This window comes from Xenopus tropicalis, chromosome 9, assembly GCF_000004195.4.
Source record: "Xenopus tropicalis strain Nigerian chromosome 9, UCB_Xtro_10.0, whole genome shotgun sequence".
Lineage (NCBI taxonomy): Eukaryota > Metazoa > Chordata > Amphibia > Anura > Pipidae > Xenopus > Xenopus tropicalis.
The window spans coordinates 88,771,381-88,792,124 of record NC_030685.2 but is presented as its reverse complement, the minus strand read 5'-3'; the positions used below and the strand labels follow the sequence as shown (position 1 = coordinate 88,792,124).

The 20,744-nt window shown below is 53.0% G+C and overlaps 1 protein-coding gene across 1 annotated transcript in view; it reads left to right on the top strand.

Moving 5' to 3' along the window:
- Nucleotides 1–20,744, top strand: part of sema5b (semaphorin 5B) — a 140,711-nt gene that overhangs the window by 109,279 nt on the left and 10,688 nt on the right. The window contains 8 exon segments of the mRNA XM_031892879.1: nucleotides 7,695–7,818; nucleotides 7,821–7,842; nucleotides 8,757–8,770; nucleotides 8,954–9,081; nucleotides 18,701–18,805; nucleotides 18,807–18,866; nucleotides 20,119–20,266; nucleotides 20,381–20,606. Of these exon segments, the coding sequence (XP_031748739.1) occupies nucleotides 7,695–7,818; nucleotides 7,821–7,842; nucleotides 8,757–8,770; nucleotides 8,954–9,081; nucleotides 18,701–18,805; nucleotides 18,807–18,866; nucleotides 20,119–20,266; nucleotides 20,381–20,606 (827 nt within the window).

Below are 20,744 nucleotides of genomic sequence, written 5' to 3'. Positions count from 1 at the left end.
TTGGAGACAACTGAGGGGGGGGTGATGTTGTGGGCGCTCATGGCAACTGGGAACTGGAGAGCCGAGAGGGGGGCGGCTGTAAGGTGGCACACGACAGGTCCCACATATATCTATTGGGGCCCTGGGGGGGGGGGCTAGTTATGTGGCCATCTGGGTACTGAGGAAGTGACCAGGTGGAGCTGTAAGGGCGAGTGTGCCACAGATGACACAGCTCACGTCCATTGTATATGAGGCTGAGGTGGGGCTGTTGTGCCTCTGGCGGGCTACTGGAATCTGCGGTGCACTATTTTGGGCCCTCAGTCTGGACCTAGCACGGTTCTGGGTGGCGGTACCAAGATGAGTAAGAAGGCTGCAATCGCGCTTTAGTGCAGTCTCTAATGTGGCGAGGTTGAATTTATGGCTTGGGTAGCGACAGGCTTTATCTAGCCCCCAGTCGGCTGCTACCAATTGAGACGGGTGGGTCTTGAGTCGCGTTGCTTGAAAGTTCGGAAGTATCACAGATTCCGCCTCGTAGCATCCAACAAGGTTTTCTGGCTTTGTAGAAGACCTGCTTGAATTCCCGGGCGTATTGGATTCAGGTGAAATCCATTCGGCGCAGAATAAATAGGGCCCGGCAGAGCCGGCCCTCGGTGCACTAATCTGGCTGTCAGCGCCCGGCGCCTGTAGGTTACAGAGCGTGATTTATACAAGCCGGCCCGAGCACCGCCTGAGCGCAACGCGCCGGGCCGGAGATCACAGACTGGGGCCGCCGATAAGAAAAACAACGGGGGATTAGCTCTGTTAATGAAAGCACTGGCGCACAGGGCGCTAGCCGCGCCACATTCAGCAGCGCTGCGGTATACCGCGGTGAGGCAGCCCACGATAAAGTTCACACGAGCTTGGCCATGGATTCAATATGCGCTGTTACCATTGCCTCATTAGTGATGGAATGGCTTATTATGTAATGTAGAGATATGGCTTTGTCTGAGGAGCAAAGCTGTGCCAGATGGTTCTTGGCGATCTTTATTTAGTATTATTATTTGGTGGCTTTATGATTATATAGGCTTTTCGGTTCAGCATACTTCTCCCATTTGAATTTCTTGTTGCTAAGGGTAGCCAACGTACAACCTAGGCACCAAGGCAGTGGCGTTTTTTAAAAAAAAAAAAAAAAAAAAGAAGCACAGGAATATAAAAAGACGAGGGCCTAAATTAGAGAATAAAGATAACTGTATAATTAACATTAACATGTCAGAGTTGGTAGCGCTCACCAGGAGCAGTTGGCCCTGCCGCGCGGGGTCACGTTGGTACCCCCCCGCGCATGTAGGGGAAGAAGGAGTCAGAAGAAAGACGTTATAGAGAGTAATTCAGAAAGCATAGTAGAGAAAATATGAATTAAGAAAGACCAGAGATGCGAAAAAGTGTCATAGATGTGCCGATTATATTGTAACTGTTTTTAGAGGTATAGCAGGAGAACATTACTATAATTACATGGGGGATGTACTTCCTGAGAGACCATGTGACTTGTTGCCACCCCTGCATGGCCAATGGGACAGCTCTGAATGATGGAGAGCAGGTGGAGTAGGGATATATGTGAAGCAAGGGGAACAAACAAAAAGCCAACTACTTGTGTTGCACGCAGTGTTTTATAAATTTTACTAAGTTATACTTTTACAGTGCTTGGTGGATAGAGGCGATCAAGCAGCACTACCAGTTGCTAGCAGTGCACGGGAAAGGACATGGGAGCGATTACAGAAGGGCGGAAGTCGCTAGGAACTCAGTCTTCGTCTCCTATGATTGGGCTGGAGGTGGGCGTACTTTCCTGGATCCACCGTGCATTCAATGGGACCTGGGACGGGAGACTTTTGAAGGTGCAAGAGTTCCCTCTAGTGGCCAAATGTTCCCCTCCTACTGTTACTGCTGGCTCTGGCCCACAGAGCGCTGCTCTCGTTACCTATTAATCCCATGGGGGCAAAGCTACTTGGCCAGTAGGGAAAGAGAGGCAGACCCATGAAATAGGACTGTAGAGAGACAGATTGGGGCTTATTGTTAGTGGGGCCCACACCTCCCTGTGCTAGACCATGGGAAAGAGAACAGCCCAGGATTGTCGTGGGAGTATGAGGTTAAACAGTAGCACGCACCAGCGTTTGTGGACCGACAACTCTAACAGTTATATAGGGTGGGGGCAGCAGGTGGGCGCATGGCTCGAGTGCGAGAGGTGGAAAGAAATGAATGAGGGCGCAGGCAGGCTAGTGGGCAACTGGGACATGGACACCCTGGGTAAATGGTGGGCACTTGGGATGGCAAGCCCGTGGGGAACGTCGGGCGACTGGAATGGCACCACGGACTGGGTATCGTGAAGGGGAAATGGACACCACCGCTGCGGTCGTGGGCGCACTGTGAGGCACCGCTCGGTAATGTGGGCGCTTAGCTATGGCACCCTTGGCGTATGTGGCGGACTGGATGCGCACCGACTGGTACGCTGGGCACTGGGATGGCACCCTGGGTATGTGGGCGCTGGGATGGCACCCTGGGTACGTGGGCACTGGGATGGCACCCTGGGTATGAGGGCACTGGGATGGCACCCTGGGTATGAGGGCACTGGGATGGCACCAAGATGGGCACTGGGATGCAACTCTGGTACAATGGGCACTGGGATGGCAGTATCTGTCACTCTGGTAAATGGCACGCGCTGGCGCCGACCGGCTGATTGTTGGTGGTTAATGAGACAGCTCTTGCCCGATCTTTGTTTTATTTGCCACGTGTCTGTGGCACTCGGACCCCGGGGGGGCAGGTCCTTCTGTTACAGATTGGTGGGAAATTGTGGCCTTTGGTTCCGTCCAATCCCTTCTGTATCAGCAGCACAAACAGGAATGTTCTCTCTGCCCACGGCTGTCTGTCTGTCTCTCGCTGTGTGTGTCTGTCTCTCGCTGTGTGTGTCTGTCTCTCGCTGTGTGTGTCTGTCTCTCGCTGTGTGTGTCTGTCTCTCGCTGTGTGTGTCTGTCTCTCGCTGTGTGTGTCCTTGTCTCATCGCTGTTGGTGTCTGTCTCTCGGCTGTGTGTGTCTAGCTCTCTCACTGAGTGTGGTCTGGTCTAGCGTCGCGTTGTGTCATGGGGTTTGCCGTGTGTGGTGTGGTGCATGCTCGCTGTGTGATAATGTGTGCTACTCGCTGTTGAGGTGTCCATCTCGCTTGGTGTGAGTGTCTGTCTCTCGCTGTGGTTGATGTTCCATGTCTCACTTGAGCTGTGGTCTGGTTCTTCGATGTGGTGCGATGTGTCTACTCCGGCAGCTGCTGGGTCGTAGACTCTGCCGCTGTGTGTGTCTGTCTCTCACTGTGCGTGTAGGGTCTGTCTCGTCGGCGGAAGGATGGTGATCGTGCTGCTCTGCACTGTAGTAGATGTCGCGTGTCCAATCTGCTGAGTTCTCGTGCGTCTGTGCTCCGTGCGGAACTGCAGTGCTGTCTGTCGTTCGTGCGAGCAGATGTGTGTGTCTGTGCTCTCACTCTGTCCTGATCTAGATGCTCGACTGGTGTGGTGTACGATGATCTCTCAGCTGAGTGTGGTGGTCTAGCTCATAATATGTGCTTAAGTGTCTGAACTGCTCGACATCGGTGTGTGATACTGCTGAACGTTCACTGGGATGTGTGGTCATGGTCTCTCGCTGTAGTGTGTTCTGGTCTGGCTGCTCACTGTGCGTGTCTGGTCTCTCACGCTGTGTGTGTCTGTCTCTCGAACTGATCACGCGTGTCTGTCCTCTCACTAAGTCCGTTGTGTCAGTGTCTGTGCTCGGAATACTACTGATGATCTGTCTTGTCGGTCGCTCACTATCTGTGTCTAGGAGTCATCTATGAGTGGTCTGTCTCGTGTCGAACTGAGTCGATTTGTTCTGTCTGTTCTTCACTATCTGTGGGTCTGTCTGTCTCTCACTATCTGTGGTCTGCTCTCACTATCTGATTCTGTCGTCTCACTATCCTTTGTCTGTCTGTCTCTCGACTATCATGTGTACTATGTCTGTCTCGTCATATTGTGTCTTGTCTCTCCGTATCTTAGATGTTGTCCTCACCTATCTGGTCCGTGTCGATCTACGATGCTTGGCGATTGTGTGTGGTCTCAGCGCTCCTACCTTATGGTGTGCGTCTGAGTACACGATCACTTATGACCATGTGTTGTTACATCTCACTATCTGTGCTTCAGGAGTCTCCTACACCAATCCATGTTGTATCGGTCTGTCTGACTATTGACTCATGCTGGTCTGTGCTGAGTCCTGCTCGACCTATCTGTGTCTGTCCTCTCACTATCTGTGGTCTGACTTCACTCATACTTTCTGTCTGCTGTCTCTCACCTATCTGTGTCCGTCTCTCATATCTGTGTCTGTCTGTCTGTACTCGTCACTGTCTGTGATCTGTCCTCTCAACTATCTGTGTCCTGTCTGCTCACTAATCTGTGCGTTGTCTGTCTGTCTCTCCCTGTCTGTGTCTGTCTCGCACTATTGTCGTCTGGTCTCTCACTATCTGTGTTGTCTGTCTGTCTCTTACTATCTGTGGTCTGTCTGTCTCTCACTATTGTGTCTGTTCTCTCACTCTATCGTGTCTGTCTCTCACCTAATCTGTGTCTTGTCTCGGTACTCTGTCACTCTACAACATCTGTGTCTGCCTCTCACGTATCTTGTCTGTCTGTCCTGTCTCTGACTGACTTTTCTGTACTATCACTATTATGTGTCTGTCTCCTCCCTATCTGTGTCTGTCTGTCTGTCTTCACTGTCTGTGTCTGTCTTCACTATCTGTGTCTGTCTCTCACTATCGGGTTGTTCGTCTTTCGCTGGTGTGTCTGTCTCTTCACTGTGTTGTCTGTCTTCGCTGATGTGTGTCCTGTCTCTCACTGTGTGTGTCCTGTCTCTCAGCTGTGTGTGTCTGTCCTCTCACTGAGGTGTGTCTGTCTCTCTGCTGTGGTGTGGTCTGTCTCCTCACTCTGTATGTCCCTGTCTCACTTAGTGTGTGTCTGTCTCTCACCTGTGTATGTGTGTCTGTTCTCACTGTGTGTGTGTCTGACTCTCACTGTGTGTGTCTGTCTCTCACTGTGTGTGGTCTGGTCTCCACTGTGTGTGGGTCCTGTCTCTCATGTGTGTCTGGTCTCTCACTGTGTGTGTCTTTCATCTCACTAATCTGTGTCTGTCTCTCACTATCTTGATCTGCTTCTCTGGCACTATCTGTTGTCTGTCTGTCCTCTCACCTAATCTGTGCTCTGTCCTCTTCACTGGTGTGTGTCTGTCTCTCACTAATCTTCTGGTCTGTCTTGTTCATCACTATCTGATGTCTGTCTGTCTCTCACTCGTGTGGTCTGTCTCTCATGATCTTGTGTCCTGTCTCTCATCTTTGGTCTGTCTGTCTCTCCCCACTGATCTGTCGTCTGTCTGTCTCTCATGACCTCTTGTGGTCGTCTCTCATATCCTGTGTCTGTCTCTCACTGCTGTGTCTGTCTCTCACTATCTGTGTCTGCTCTCATATCTGTGTCTTGTCTCTCACTATCTGTGTCTGTCTTCCACTACCATCTGTGGTCTGTCTCTCAACTAGTCTGTGTCTTCTGTCTGTCTCTTAACTATCTGTGTCTGTCTATCTTCACCTAACCTGTGTCTGCTCTTCTCACTATCTGTGTCGTCTCTCACTATCCTTGTGTCTGTCTGTCCTGTCTCTCACTATCTGTGTATGTCTCTCACTATCTGTGTCCCTGTCGTCCTGTCTCTCACTGTTGTGTCTTCTCTCATATATGTGTCTGTCTCTACACTATCTGTGTACTGTCTCTCACTATCTGTGTCTGTCTGTCTGTCTCTCACTATTCTGTGGTCTGTCTCTCACTATCTGTGTCTGTCTGTCTGTCTCTCACTGTCTGTGTCTGTCTCTCACTATCTGTGTCTGTCTCTCACTATCTGATGCTGTCTCTCACTATCTGTGTCTGTCTGTCTCTCACTGTCTGTCTGTGTGTGTCTCTCTGTCTGTCTGTCTCTCAGTGCCTGTGTAATTGTGGCCTTGAGCCCATATTGGGGTGCTGGGGTTCAGTACATGGGCAGGGTACCGACGCCTAATTGACAGGTTATATCATTCGATTAGTAGTAGGGGCCCCACAGTCGGCGTAGGGGGGGGCCATTGGAGATCCAGCCGTATCTTGCCCCATAAGAGGATGGGGGTCCCTCAACCCAATTGGCTTAAATGGTAGCGACCACAAAAAGATATTGATTTTCCTCTCGGACTCAGGGGGACCGTTGGCTCATTGCCTCTGAATTCTGCGGATCCCCACCCTCACTGTAATCGGCCCCGGGGCCGAAGCACTGAATAAAGAGGGCTCATCCTTTGGCTCCGCGAAGACAAGTTGCAACCTCCGCAAATAAATGTGTCAAAGGCAGCTTGTTCCCATGTCTTGCAGCTTCTGAGATAGACACTTGCCTTTTGTCAGCACCATACACCATGCCCCACTGGGCACACGGGAAGCTTTGGGCATTTTATCTGAGGTGGAGCCCAAAATGCCAGAAATACCCCCTGTGCCAGCGCTGGGAGGCTCACTTGGGAATGTCACGGGGGTAAATGGGGGCAAAACACACAGTGTCTGTGGGTGGAACCTCTGTATCCATGGTAACAAGCCTTCCTAGGAGAGAGGGGCAAGTGGGTTCACATGTATAACTCGAATCAGTGAAGGTACCCTGGGTCAAGCTGCCGGAGCGCAGATGGGAGCTGGCAGGGAAAGGGTTAAGCCGGCAGGTAAGAGGTTAAGATGGCAGGTAAGAGATTAAGCCGGCAGGGAAGGGGTTAAGATGGCAGGTAAGAGATTAAGCCAGCAGGGAAGGGGTTAAGCCGGCAGGTAAGAGATTAAGCCGGCAGGGAAGGGGTTAAGCTGGCAGGGAAGGGGTTAAGCCTGGCAGGAAGGCGGTTAAGCCTCGGCAGGTTAGGGGTTAAAGCCAGCAGGTAAGGGAGTTAGCCGGCGAGGAGGGTAAGGAGGGAGTTAAAGCCCGGTCTGGGATGCGTGGGGTATTATGATAAAACGGCTTGCCCACCCACTGGAAGGCGCAGATCCCGTTGCAGCTTCCCCAGTGTCTCGGCTGAATGGGCCCTTTGTGCCCTGTGCCTGGGAGCCGGGGCCCTCCCGCCCCTGACTGGGCCCTGACTGGGGGGCCTGTGCAGCCAGACGGAGGGGCCACAGAGAAAGCTTTGTGTAACATTTGGCCTGATGGCGGCCGCAAGCGGGGGGAAGCTAAACACACAAGTATAGCCTATTATAAGGAGGGCGAGCGCTGCTGTGTCTATGCGGCGCACTATGCCCTTTAACGCGTTCTCGGAAACCAGGCGCAGGAGAAGAGCGGGGGATGAAGGGGCCAGTGTGCGCCTCCTGAGCCCATTAGGGCGGCTCGTTTCATCTGCCGCCCGCGGCGTGTGAACAGCCGTAGGCTGCCGGCGGCCCCATGAAGTGGGCACAGAGTAATCCGATCTGTCTTCGCAAGTCACAAACTAGGGAAAAGTAACCCAAGGGGGGGCTCAGCCCTTACAGCTTAGGGAACTACAGCTCCCAGCATGCTCAGGAGGACGGTGCTCAAGACTCCAGTCAAGAAACGCGATCTAGCAGATCCAAGGCGCACTTAAATCATGTTGTCGACTTGTCATGTTCCAAGGGGGAACTTGTGTCGGTACAAATATATATATATATTAATTACTTCTGTCTCTCTCGGGTCGCCAGCGACCGCCTGGGGGCCCGGGACCCCTACTGCGGCTGGGACAGTAAGAAGAAGCGCTGCACACCTTAAGCTTACCCGCACTATATCACTGGGCCCAGAAACACTCTGAGTTGTCCGGTGAGTGGCCCCTAACTGTACATGGGGGGCGGGGTTGCGCTGCTGGCCGGGGGGGGTTTTATGCACCGCGGGGGCGGGGTTAGCTGCTAGTACTTTGGGGGCGGGGTTTGGCTGCTGCACTGGGGGCGGGGTTGGCTGCTGAGCTGGGGGCGGGGTTGGGCTGCATGACAGTGGGGGGCGGGGTTGGCTTGCTGCACTGAGGGGCGGTGGGGTTGGCTTTGCTCACTGGGGGCGGGTTGGCTGCTGCACTGGGGGCGGGGTTTGGTCTCTAGCAGCTGGGGGCGGGGTTGGCGCTGCACTGGGGGGGGCCGGGGTTGGGCTGCTGCAACTGGGGGGTGGGGTTGGCTGCTGCCCTGGGGGGAAGCGGGGGTTGGCTGCTGCACTGGGGGCGGGTTGCTGCTTGTACTCGGGGGGCGGGTTGGCTTGCTGTACTGGGGCGGGCCGGGGTTGGCTGCTGGCACGAACTGGGGGCGGGGGTTGGCTGCTGCCACTGGGGGGCGGTCTGGCAACTGCTCGCACGCCCTGGCGGGGTTGAGCTGCTGCACCTGGGGGGCGCGGGTTGGCTGCTGCAACTGGGGGGCGGGTTGGCGCTGCACTGGGGCGGGTTGGACTGCTGCACTGAGGGGGGGGCGGGGTTGGCTGCTGCACTGGGGGGCGGGGTTGGCTGCGTTGGCTGCTGCACTGGGGGCGGGTTTGGCTGCTGCCCTGGGGGACGGGGTTCTGCTGCAACTGCGGGGGCGGGGTTGCTGCTGCACTGGGGGCGGGTTGGCTTGCGGCACTGGGACCGGGCGTTGGCGTGCTGTAGTGGGGGCGCGCGGGTTGGCTGCTGTACTGGGGGGGCGGGGTTTGGCTGCTGCAACTGGGGGCGGTGCACAGGTTGGCTTAGCTGCAACTGGGGGACGCTATGGCGAGAAAGTGCGCCCCAAGATGAAGTGGCAATTTGGAAGGGGCTTGGTGGGTCATGAGTGGGGTTACATATTGGGTGTTTTTAATGGGTCCCCGTTTTACCTTGTTTGGTGGGGCCCTCTGCCCAAGGGGCCCAATATTCCCGTGGAGCAGGCCTGACCGGCCTGACCGCGCCAATCACCTTTTGCTTTGCAGATAGAGAACCGACCGTGGGGAGGCTGGGCTTGGCGTCCTGGACCGTGCCAAACACTCCCCGACGGGGCTCTTCGGCCTGTGCCCGTTCCCACGGGTCTGCGACAACCCCCTGCCGCGCTGCGGGGGGCGGGACTGCGACGGGACGCGGATAGAGATCGCCAACTGTTCCCGGTAAGTGTAACGGTCACTACTCGAACCTTATATCCGGGCAGCAGTGTTACCGAATGGGGGGGTTTGTTAGGGTCCCGCCCTGTGTCACATGACCTGCACTGGGCTGCTGTACAGCAGAGTTACTCGCAGCCAGGTCTGACAATGCTGTTAGTTCACCTTTAATACATTAAACTTCCAACGCTGCCTCATCCTACCTGAAGCTTCTACCCCTCTGGGGGGGATTTGTTGGTTTCAGCTGTATTGGTGGAGTTTGGTGAGTACCAGGAAATACACTCCCCCTGCAAAGGCAAGCAGACGATCAGTCACAAATGGGTACGGGATACTACACCCAGCCGTGCAAAGGAGCAGAGGACAGTCACACGGGTACCCGCAGCGCAAATCTCGCGGCACAGGAAGCAGCAGACAGTCCACAGCGGCGACCCGGAAATACACTCCCCGTGCAAAGGAAAAAGCAAGACAGTCACACGGGTGACGAAGGAAATAAACTCCCCCCCAGTGCGACGCAGAAGCACGAGACATTCACCCGGGTACGCGGGGGAAATAACACTCCCGCCGCGCGGCAAAGGAAGCAGAGACAGCTCACACGGGTCCAGAAATACACCTCCCCGTGCCAGGAGCAGACGCTCACACGAAGTCACCGGAGAAAATCACCTCCCTGGTTGCAAGGAAGCTATATAATGGGTACCAGGAAAGATACATGCCCGGCCGTGCAAAGGAAAGCCAGAGACAGTCACACTGGTAACAGAATACACTCCTGTGCAAACGGAAGCGACAGAGACAGTCACAAGTGAGGAACAGTAGAAATACACCTCCCTTGCAACAGGAGCAGAGACAGTCACATGGTAATTTTACCAGGAAATACACTCCCCGGCAAAGGGAAAGCAGAGCAGTGCACACGGTACGAGGAAATACACTCCCCCCCGGCACAGGAAGCAAGAGACACGTCACAGTACGGAATACACTCCCCGTGCAAAGGAAGCAGAGCAGTCAGCAATCGGGTACCCAGGATAACACTCCCCCGTGCACAGGAAGCAGAGACAGTCACACGGTACAGGATAACCTCAGCCCGTGCAAAGGAAGAGAGACAGTCAGGGTACCAGGAATACACTCCACCGTGCCAAAGGAAGCAGAGCAGTCACACCCGGCAGGTACACTCCGTGCACAGGAAGCCAGAGACGAGTCACAACGGGTACAAGAAAACAACCCACCGTGAAAGGAAGCAGAGGACAGTCACACCGGGTACCGGAAATACACTCCCCCGTGCAAAGGAAGCAGAGACAGTCCACGGGTACCAGGAAATACACTCCCCCGTGCCTGACAGTACTAGAGTTAACAGAGTGCAAGCTGCTGGCCGAGGGACACATTACATGGGGGGGGGGGCACCATTCCTTAACTTTCAATTCCGTTCCTTTGATGGGAAAGCTTAACTCCTTTTTGTCCCCTTCGGTTCCTCACTTGTTGTTGTCATGAAAGAACAATGAGACCCCGTGGGAATTCCCAAAATCTGCTACTCACGACGACCCCACGTTAGAATATTCTTTAATAAGCTGTATCAGGAGTCAGAACCAGCAGTCGCCAGGGAAGGGTTATATTTGGGTTGTACCATGTGACTCACACACACACAGTGATTGGCGAAACTGGGGCAGGAAATAAAATCACAAGAAGCAAAAATAAACAACAATAGGGAATTTTGGTTAACCATATGACGTCGCTGGCTCGCAGACGCAGCCTTACAGATCGAGCTACCACAAGGGGTATCGGTTATTAGGGACGGTGTATTTCAACTTGCGTTGGGTTTCTGTCTTCCTGTGCCCCCTGCCCCCAATCCCAGCTCAGCAGAGGGAGGAGCTCAGCTGCCGGGCCATATGGGTTGGTTACACACCCGCGGAACTAATTCATTCTCTTCCTGATTTCTGGCCCACAAGCTCACTTGTCCCGAGGCTGCCAAGCCATCGCCCTTCCTATACCCTATGGGGGGGCTGCACCCCTATGTTACTGCCCAGCACCCCCACCTAGTATCCCCCAGAGAGTTCTCTTTCCTCATTGGCCCAATTTGCTGAGATTTCTTCCTGCGTCTAAATGCAACTGTCAGTCTGTAAAAGTCGCTCCGACTGCAACAGATGTGGATGTAAAATTACATGTATTTGTGTAATCTATGTTTGCAGATAGAAGTATGGGGGGCCCTCATGATACCTGAGCTGTATGGGGGCTCTATATATAGAGCTGTAATGGGGGGGGCTCTAGTATAATGAGCTGTAGGGGGGCTCTGATTAATGAGCTGTATGGGAGCTTATAATGAGCTGTTGGGGGGGTCTATACTAATATCTGGTACTGGGGGGCCTTATATAAGCTTATGGGGGGGCTCTATATAGTCGAGCTGTAAGGGGGCTCTGCATATAATGAGCTGTAATGAGGCTTCTATATAATGGCTGTATGGGGGGCGGCGTATATATGAGCTGGTAGATGGGGGGCTCTATATCAATGACGCTGTATGGGGGAGGGGAGTACTCTAATAATCGGCCTGATGGGCGGCTTCCTATAGTAATGATCTGTAATCGGGGGGCTCTATACTACGATGAGCTGTATGGGGGGGCTCTATATAATGAGCTGTATGGGGGGGCTCTATATAATGAGCTGTATGGGGGGCTTTCCTCAAATATAATGCTGTATGGGGGCTCTATATAATACTGTTGGGGGCTCTATATAAGAGCTGTAATGGGGGGGCTCTATATAATGGGGCTACTAATCAACACGCACGCTGTATGGGGGGCGCTCCTATATCATCCAGGTGTATGGGTGGAGCTCTATATAATGAGCTGTATGGGGGGGGCTCCTATGACTTATCGGGGGGACTCTATGATCATTGGCGCTTGTAGTGGGGGCTCTAGTACTACATCGCGAGCTGGTATCGCGGGGGCTGCTATAACTAATCGGAAGCTGTAGATGGCGGGGACTTATAAATGGGGACTGTAATGGCGGCGCTCTATAGATAGAAGGATGATCGGGAGGGGCTCTATATATGACCTGATACATCGGGGGGGCCTCTATAACTACATATGGGCTGTATGGGGGGGCCGTAGTAAGGAGCTGTCATGGCCGGAGGCTCTGAATATAATGAGGCTGTTATGGGGGGCCTCTCACTATACAAGCTGTATGGGGGGGCTCTAATAATGAGCTGATAGTGGGGGGACTCTAATGACTGGTATGGGGGGCTCTATATATGGGCTGTATGGGGGGAACTAATATAATGAGCTGTATGGGGGGCTCTAATGAGCTGTAATGGGGGGCTCCATTAATGAGCTGTATGGGGGCTTAAGTCCCGGGCGTGGTATGGCGTGCGGGGCTTATATGGCTGTATGGGGGGGCTTATTAATGACTGTATGGGGGGGCTCTAATGAGACCTGCTTATTGGGGGGCTCTATATCAGGGGCCTTGTATGCGCGGGGGGCGTCATTTCTAATGAGATGAGCCTATGTAAGTGGCGGCCGAGGAACCGACTCCTATATACAATGATTGCGAGGCTGTTATGGGGGGCTCTGAATGCAACTTGTATGAGGGGGCTACTGATAATAATTGGCTGAGTATGGGCGGGCTCTCGATGATAAGGCTGTATGGGGGCTACCTGTCATAGGTGAGCTGTATGGGGGGATGCTCTATACCTAATGAGCTGTATCGGTGGGGGCTTCTATATATATGAGGCTGTATGGGCTCCTATATAATGAGCTGGATTGGGGGGGCTCTATAATCAATAGAGCTGTAAGGGAGGGTCGACACAATAGGCGCTGTAGGGGGGCCTCTCATATATGAAGTGTTGGGAGGCCTATACTAAACATGAGACTTGTATGCGGGGGATAAGCTGTATGGGGGGGGCTATATATGAGAAGCTGCGCTTATGGGGGGACTCTATGATAAAGTGAGCTTATTGGGCGGAGGGGCCTCCTCAGATATACGCAGAGCGTAGTATCAGTCGGGGGACTCTATATATACGTGGGCCTGTTAATTGGGGGGGGCATCTGAATAAATATCTTTCCCAGCGTGACGGACCCGAGTCGTCCTATCTACTGGCTGTGTTAAGTCATGGGTCGGGGGTTGCTCTATATAGATGGGGGCTGTATGGGGGGGCTCTAATATATGGGCAGATCGGGCCTTGTATATGGGGGGAAGCTCTATAAATGACAATGAGACTGTACTGGGGGCTCTAACTGTATGGGGGGGCCTATATATGAAGGGCTGTATGGGGGGCTCTATAACTAAGAGCTGTAATGGGGGGGGCTCTATATAGAGCTGTATGGGGGGGCTTCTATATAGGCTTGTATGGGGGGGCTCATATATAATAGACTTGTATGAGGGGGGCTCTAATAAGATGTGGGCTGTATGGGGGGCGGGGATAATAATGGCCTGTATGGGGGGCTCTGATATAGAAAGTGGTGTGGCTGTATGGGTATTAGTATCATTAGGGCCTGCTATGGAGGGGGCTCTATAATAGATGAGCCTTGTATGGGGGGCTCGATAGAATAGGCGCTGTAAATGGGGGGCTCTAGATAAGGATTACAGAGCCTGTATGGGGGGCTCTATATAATGATGAAGCCTGTATCGGGGGGTGTCTATCCATATGATCCATGTATGGGGAGGCTCTAATAATATGGGCTGTATGAGGGGGCTCTACATGAGCTGTAGTGGGGTGGGCTGCTATAATAATGGGCTGTATAGGGGGAGCTTATAATAATAGGGCTGTATGGTGGGGGGCTCTATATTAATGGGCTTGTATGGAGGGGGCTCTATATAATGAGCTGTAATAGGGGGCTCTATATAAATGGGTCTGTACTGAGGGCCTGTTATAATGCTGTAAGCATCTATAGTTAACATCAGGTGGTGTATGGGGGGAGCTCTATATATATAAGAGCTGATATTGCGGGGCCTATAAGGAATAGATACTGTATGGGGCTTACTATAGTATATGGAGTAACATAGTTATGATCGGGGCCTCTATCATAAATAAGGACAGCTGTATGGGGTCTTCTATATAATGAGTGCTGTATGGGGGGCTCTATATAATGGTGGGCACTGTATTGCTGGGGGCTGAGAGCTGTGTTATGGGGGGCTCCTAATACAATGGGCTGTATGGGGGCTCTATGTAATGAAGCCTGTATGGGGGGGCTCTATATAATGCTGTATAGGGGCTCTATATAATGGGCTGTATGGGGGGCTCTCTATAATTTGGGGGGGCTCGTAATATAATGGCTGTAATGGGGGGGCCTCTATAATAATCGGCTGTAGGGAGGGGCTCTATATAATATGCATACTGTATGGGGGGGCTCTATATGTTTTGTGAGAGGGAAAGGTTACCCACATTAGACGACAGTCGTGTGGCACCTAATGTTCCACCCGTCACTTGTTGTCGGGGGGGTTTGAATTGCGCCTGATAATAGGCGGCCCACCCCCCGTCGCGCTGGTGATTCGCCGATCTCTGGCAGTTGCACCATTGTAACATTTGGATCACCAGACCCCCCAGTAAGAGAGTAATCTGCCCCACCTTTGGCTGGAGAGAGCAGATTAGCGCAGCTGCAGTGTGTGGGGGGGCACTCTTGCGGGGGCACGTTCCGCGCGGTACGTGATTATAAACATAACCGTTTAGCGGGAATGACCAACTTTTTTTTCTTATTTTATTTAATAAGCAGAATATTCTAATTTCCAACAGTTTGCGGGAGGGGCTGATTGCGGTTTCTCCAAATAAAATAAAATCCCAGAGGCGCCCGGTGTCTCTGCCTCACAAAGCGCCCACGGGCATAGGCTTGTGCCAGTGGTGTGGCTTAAAAGGACCGGTAATCAAATGTGCCCAAATCGCCACAGTTTGCCCCCTGAGCTTAAGGGTGCCAGACCTAGGAAATATCCTATTTAAACGCACCAGGCACCTCAGTGCCATCGCCCCCTGCCCAGTGGTTGGCCCTATAATCCCCACGGCCAGTGGTGCCTATAGCCCCCTGCGCCAGTGGGTGGCCCACTAGGCCCCTGCCCAGTGGGTGCCCTATAGCCCCCTGCCCAGTGGGGGGTGCCCGATTAGCCCCGGCCCCAAGATGGTGCCCTATAGCCCGCGGCCATTGGGTGCCCTATACGCCGGCCGGACCAGTGGGTGCCTATATATCTGCCCAGTGGGCCCTTATAGCCCTGCCCAGTGATGCCGCTACTAACCTAATAAGCCACCTGCTCATGATGTGGCCCTATAGCCCCTGCCCAAGTGGTGCCCCTATAGCCCACCTGCGACATGGGATAGCCCTATAGCCTATCTTGCCAGTGGGTGCCGATAATAGGCCCGGCCCAGATAGGGTGCCCTATAGCCCCCGGCCCAGTGGGTGCCCTATAGCCCCCGGCCCAATTGGGTCCCATAGCCTGACTTTTGCCAGTTGCCCCCCCACCCCCAGCTAGGCCCAGTATAAAGTGAACCACCTTTGTGGCACCAGAGGGGCTTATGGTACTTGGGGACCGGGGCCCTGGATCAGGAGCAGTTTGGCGGCAATAACTGCCACTAATTAATTTTAATATGAGACATTTAGATGAGGGTTTCAATAAAATAAAAAAAGGGAGTTGTTCTATAGAGAAAATTGTGCTGTGGCAACTGAGGGGCCTCGCACGGAGCAAACTGGGCATCGGTTAGGAAGCTGAAATGGGTGGAGAGGGACCAAAGGCCCTAGAGGTGTTGTTCCAGGGGATGCTGGAGTTTTGCAGTTTACTGTCAGCTCAGGTGGGGGGTCCTGGCAGTTTGGAGCCCCCCCACTGATTTCTGGGAAACGCGCCAAATGTTACTTCCCTGCTGTTTCCCCATCAATCCCTCAGTCTGTGGTTCCAGTTACACAGGGGGCGCCTGTACTAGTTTCCAACTCTATGGGAAATACTGCTACTGGTGAGGCTTACAGTCCTTCCCCCACCATCTTGCACTTGAACTCATACAACACTTACCCCATAGAGTTTACAGCCTTCCCCGACACCCCTTGCCTTACTATAGTAGCACTAGCTGACCGCCAGTTACAGCTCCTTGCCCTGACAACCCTTTGCCTTACTAATAAGCACACTGCTCCCCAGTTACAGCCCTGTCCGACACCCGGCCCTTAGCCTTACTATAGCACACTGTCCCCCAATTACAGCCCATTCCCCTGAAAACCAGCCCGTTGCCATTACTATTAATCACTTACCGCCCAGTTACAGCCCCTTCCCCTGACACCCCTTAGCCTTACTATACACACTGCCCCCCAGTTACAGCCCCTTCCCCTGACACACAGACCCCTGCCTACTATAAACACTGTCCCCAGTTACAGCCCCTTCTTGACATCGACCCAACGAGCCCCTTGCTTACATCAGAACCAATGCTCCCCCACAGTTAGACAGTCCTTCCCGCTAACCGGCCCGTTGCACGTTAACTATACAACACGCCCCCCAGTTAACAGTCCCTTCCCCTTGACACCTTCCCTTGCCTTACTATAAGACATGTCCCCATTTACAAGCCCCTTCCCCTGACTACCGCCCCTTGCCTTATCTATACACACGCCACCAGTTACAGTCTTCCCCTGACAACCACAGCCTTGCTACTATACACAGCTGTCCTCCCAGTTACAGCCCCTTCCCCTGAAAACCCCCCTGTGCTTACTAATACACACTGCCCCCCATTACAGCCCTTCCTGACAACCCCCTGCCTTACCAGTAATACAACAGCTGCCCCCCTATTAAGACCTTGCCTGAACAACCCCTCCTTGCTTGACTATACACACTGTCCCCCAGTTACAGCCATGCCTTCCCTGACACCCCCTTGCCTTACTATACACACGTCCCCCAGTTACAGCCCCTTTCCCCTGACACCCCCTTGCCTTACTATACACACTTGCCCCCCAGTTACAGCCCCCTTCCCCTGACACCCCCCTTGCCTTACTAAACACACTTCCCCAGTTACAGCCCCTTCCCCTGACACCCCCTTGCCTTTACTATACACACTGTCCCCCAGTTTTTACAGCCCCTTCCCCTGACACCCCCTGGCCTTACTATACACACGGTTGCCCCCCCCAGTTACAGCCCCTTCCTGACACCCCCTTGTCTACTATTTCACACTGCCCCCCCAGTTACAGCCCCTTCCCTGACACCCCCTTGCCTTACTATACACACTGTCCCCCAGGACTGTGGAACTGTAACTCTCTGTGTGCAGTTCTGACCCGTTGGGGGGGGGCACTAATTAACTATTTTGCATCATTTATAATAAACTAACAATTAAGGGCTAATTCCCGGCTGATCCCATTGGCAGTTGGTTCCGCAGACCCGCGTTGCGCTGCCCCAGGAGGCGCCATTAATCAGAACATAAGCCTTTCCCTTGTTCCGAGCCTTTAGCCGCACAAATCTGTGCTTTTCTCTCGCCTTTGATTGGCCGTTTGATCCTGCGCCGCCATCGCTCTGATCTTTCCCTGCGCCGCTCCCTTTGTACTGAGTCGCTTTTAGGATTGGGCAGTGATTGTGTCACTCCCCCCGGGAACCCATTCGCTGCCTGTAGCCCCCCGTACCCACCAACCCTGCGCCCAGGGGCAATTGTATGCCAGGGGCCCCTCTCCAGCTCAAACTACAACTCCCAGCAGCCCTGCAGGCAAAGATGTCAGTGTTGAAACCACAGAATAAAAACCCCAGGTACAGTGGGGCAATAACAGGGGGTTTGTTCCCCTTTAATTTTCTCTCTGTCAGTTTCTCTCCAGACCGGGAGTTGCAGGCATTGCAGGGAGTTGTAACCCAACAGCCGCGTGTTACCCCTTCCCTTTATCTAGATAAAAGGAAGATTTCAGGCCAGCCTCTCTATACAGGCTATGGGCAAACTTAGGGGGCTGTTCCTGCTGAATTGTGCTTAGTACAGGGGAATCCCTATGTGCCATAGTTTTATGGTATCTCTCTGTACAGGCTATGGGCAAACTTAGGGGGCTGTTCCTGCTGAATTGTGCTTAGTACAGGGGAATCCCTATGTGCCATGTTTATGGTATCTCTCTTACAGCTATGGGCCCAAACTTAGGGGGCTGTTCCCTGCTGATGGTGGCTTAGTACAGGGGAAATCCCTATGTGCCATAGTTTTATGGTTAATCTCCTGTACAGGCTATGGGCAAACTTAGGGGCTGCTTCCTGCTTAATTTGTGCTTATACAGGGGAATTCCCTAGTGGCATAGTTTTATGGATCTTCTCTGTACATGGCTATGGGCAAACTTAGGGGCTGTTTCCTGCTGAATGTGCTTAGGTACAGGGAATCCCTATGTGCCATAGTTTATGGTATCTTCTGCTTACAGGCTATGGGCAAACTTAGGGGGCTGTTCCTAGTCTGAATATCTGCTTAAGTACAGAGGAATCCCCTGATGTGCATAGTTTTATGTATCTCTACTGGTACAGGCTATGGCAAACTTAGGGGGCTTTCTGCTAAATTGTGCTTAGTACAGCGGGAAATCCCTATGTGCCATAGTTTTATGGATATTCTCTCTGTACAGCTATGGAGCAACTTTAGAGGGCTGTTCCTGCATGAATTGTGCTTTAGACATTTCATCAAAATGGCCTCTTAGTTGGGCAGTTGGAAGAGGAAGGAAAGTTAATCGGGAATCTCTCTGGCTCCCAGGAATGGCGGTTGGACTCCATGGTCATCGTGGGCTCAGTGCAGCACTTCCTGTGGGATTGGGTTCCAAGTTCGGCAGCGGACGTGCAGTAACCCCGCCCCTCGCTGTTGGAAGAGTCTGCGTGGGGCAGAGCCGGGAGGAACGGGTTAAAATGATGCTTGATGGCTTGTTGTTTGATTGCAGTCTCCGTTCCCCTCCCCCTGTTTCTAGCGCCACCCACTTTCTACCGTCTCCCCTGCCCCTCCCCCTGTTCTAGTCCACCCACTGTTTTGCGGTTGTTTTGGGTGTGTCGTGGTGGGTTACCTTTTCCTTATCGTTACTTTTATCTTTTCATCTATTTTTTTTCTTTTGGTTTCCTAGTGCTTTGTGCGGTGTCCGGTCGTCTCTCGGTCTTTTATTTTTTCCCTTTGGTGGTTTCTGTCTGGGTCTTTAAGTGGGCAGTTTCTGTTTCTCGGCCTCTCACTGCCTCTTGTCTTCCTGTGGTTTTTGGTTGCTTCTTGAGGGTATCTTAGGGTCTGGTTTCTTTTGTCTCCTTCTATTCTTCTATTGCCCTTTCCTACTTTTTTTCTTCCATTTTTCTTCTACTTTTTTCTCCCTTATTTCTTGTTTTATTTTTTTATTTTTTTTTCTTTCTTTTATTTATTATTTTTTCTTTTCTTTTTTTTTTTTTTTTTTTTCTTTTCTCTTTTTCTCTCTTTTTCTCTACTCTCCCTGCCGCCTCCCCCTGTCTAGTCCCACCACTGTCCTACTCTTCCCCGCCCCTCCCCCTGTTCTAGTCCCACCCACTATCCTACTCCCCCGACCCCTCTCAGCGCCATCTTATTCTTCCACCACAAGGGGAAACTTTCTTGCCAAAATGGAACTTCCCCGACACCCCACAGGCAGTAACTATTAGGAGGGGGGCAACGCCGGGCCTGTTAATTGGGGGTACAGTGACCCCAAAACTGATATTGTCTCACTGACCAACCCGCAGTCTAAGCACCCATATACACACAATGGGGTACAACTCCCGGCACCCTTACAGTTATTCGGTTTGTGGGGAGAATGTACAGATTCACAATGGCGGCGCCGGGGAGCGAATGGTTAAAGAGAAGTCGCTGTCACATAGATGCACTAACATTGCCCCCCCTTCCATAAGAGAGAGAAATGCCCCCCCCCCCGGCCGCTGATTAAAGGGCACAATTCCCTCCGTGTGTCGGTTCCTAATGAGAAATTTCCCGGCACTTAACCCCGCGTTGCCCGGGAAGGAAAAAGCCGTTTAATTCCATCGATATTATGCAAATTGCGCCAATTCCCCGTATTTCTGCTTCTCCCTCGTGTAACCGCGGCGACGCCGGATATTATCTGCCCCGATTGCCCCCCAAGGGGGGAAGGGGGGGGTAATCATGTGACTATGTACGTACATATGTTCCCTCCGCAGGTTCTGCAATGAGAACAGTCCGTGTCCGGTTCCGATCTTCTGGACCTCCTGGGGCTCTTGGACTAAGTGCAGCTCAGACTGCGGGGGGGGGACCCACTCACGGCAACGATCCTGCGAGAACGGAAACACCTGCCCCGGCTGTGCCATGGTATGTGCCCCTCCTGCCCATAGCGCCCCCTGCTGGTTACCCACAATGACCAATGACTGATCCCTCTTTTCAGGGTACACTTGCCCTTTAACCCTTTGCTTTCCCCTCGCTCAGGAATTCCGGCCGTGTAACTCCGAGCCCTGCCCCGAAGTGCGCAGAAATACCCCCTGGACGCCGTGGACGCCGGTCAATATCACCCAGGGCGGCGCCCGCCAAGAGCAGCGGTTCCGTTACACCTGCCGCGCGCAGCTCGCCGACCCCCACAACCTGCAGTTTGGAAGGAAAAAGACGGAGACGCGGTTCTGCCCCAACGACGGTTCTGCGGCCTGCGAGACGGACAGTGAGTTTTTTTTGCTGTAACTGCTTAGGGTCGGCGACCCTAGCAACCAGGTGTGGGAGGGGCTTCCGTAAACAGGGGCACATCTAGCTCCTTAATTACTCCTTGGTTGCCAGGGGCACTGAATGGAGCAACCACCTG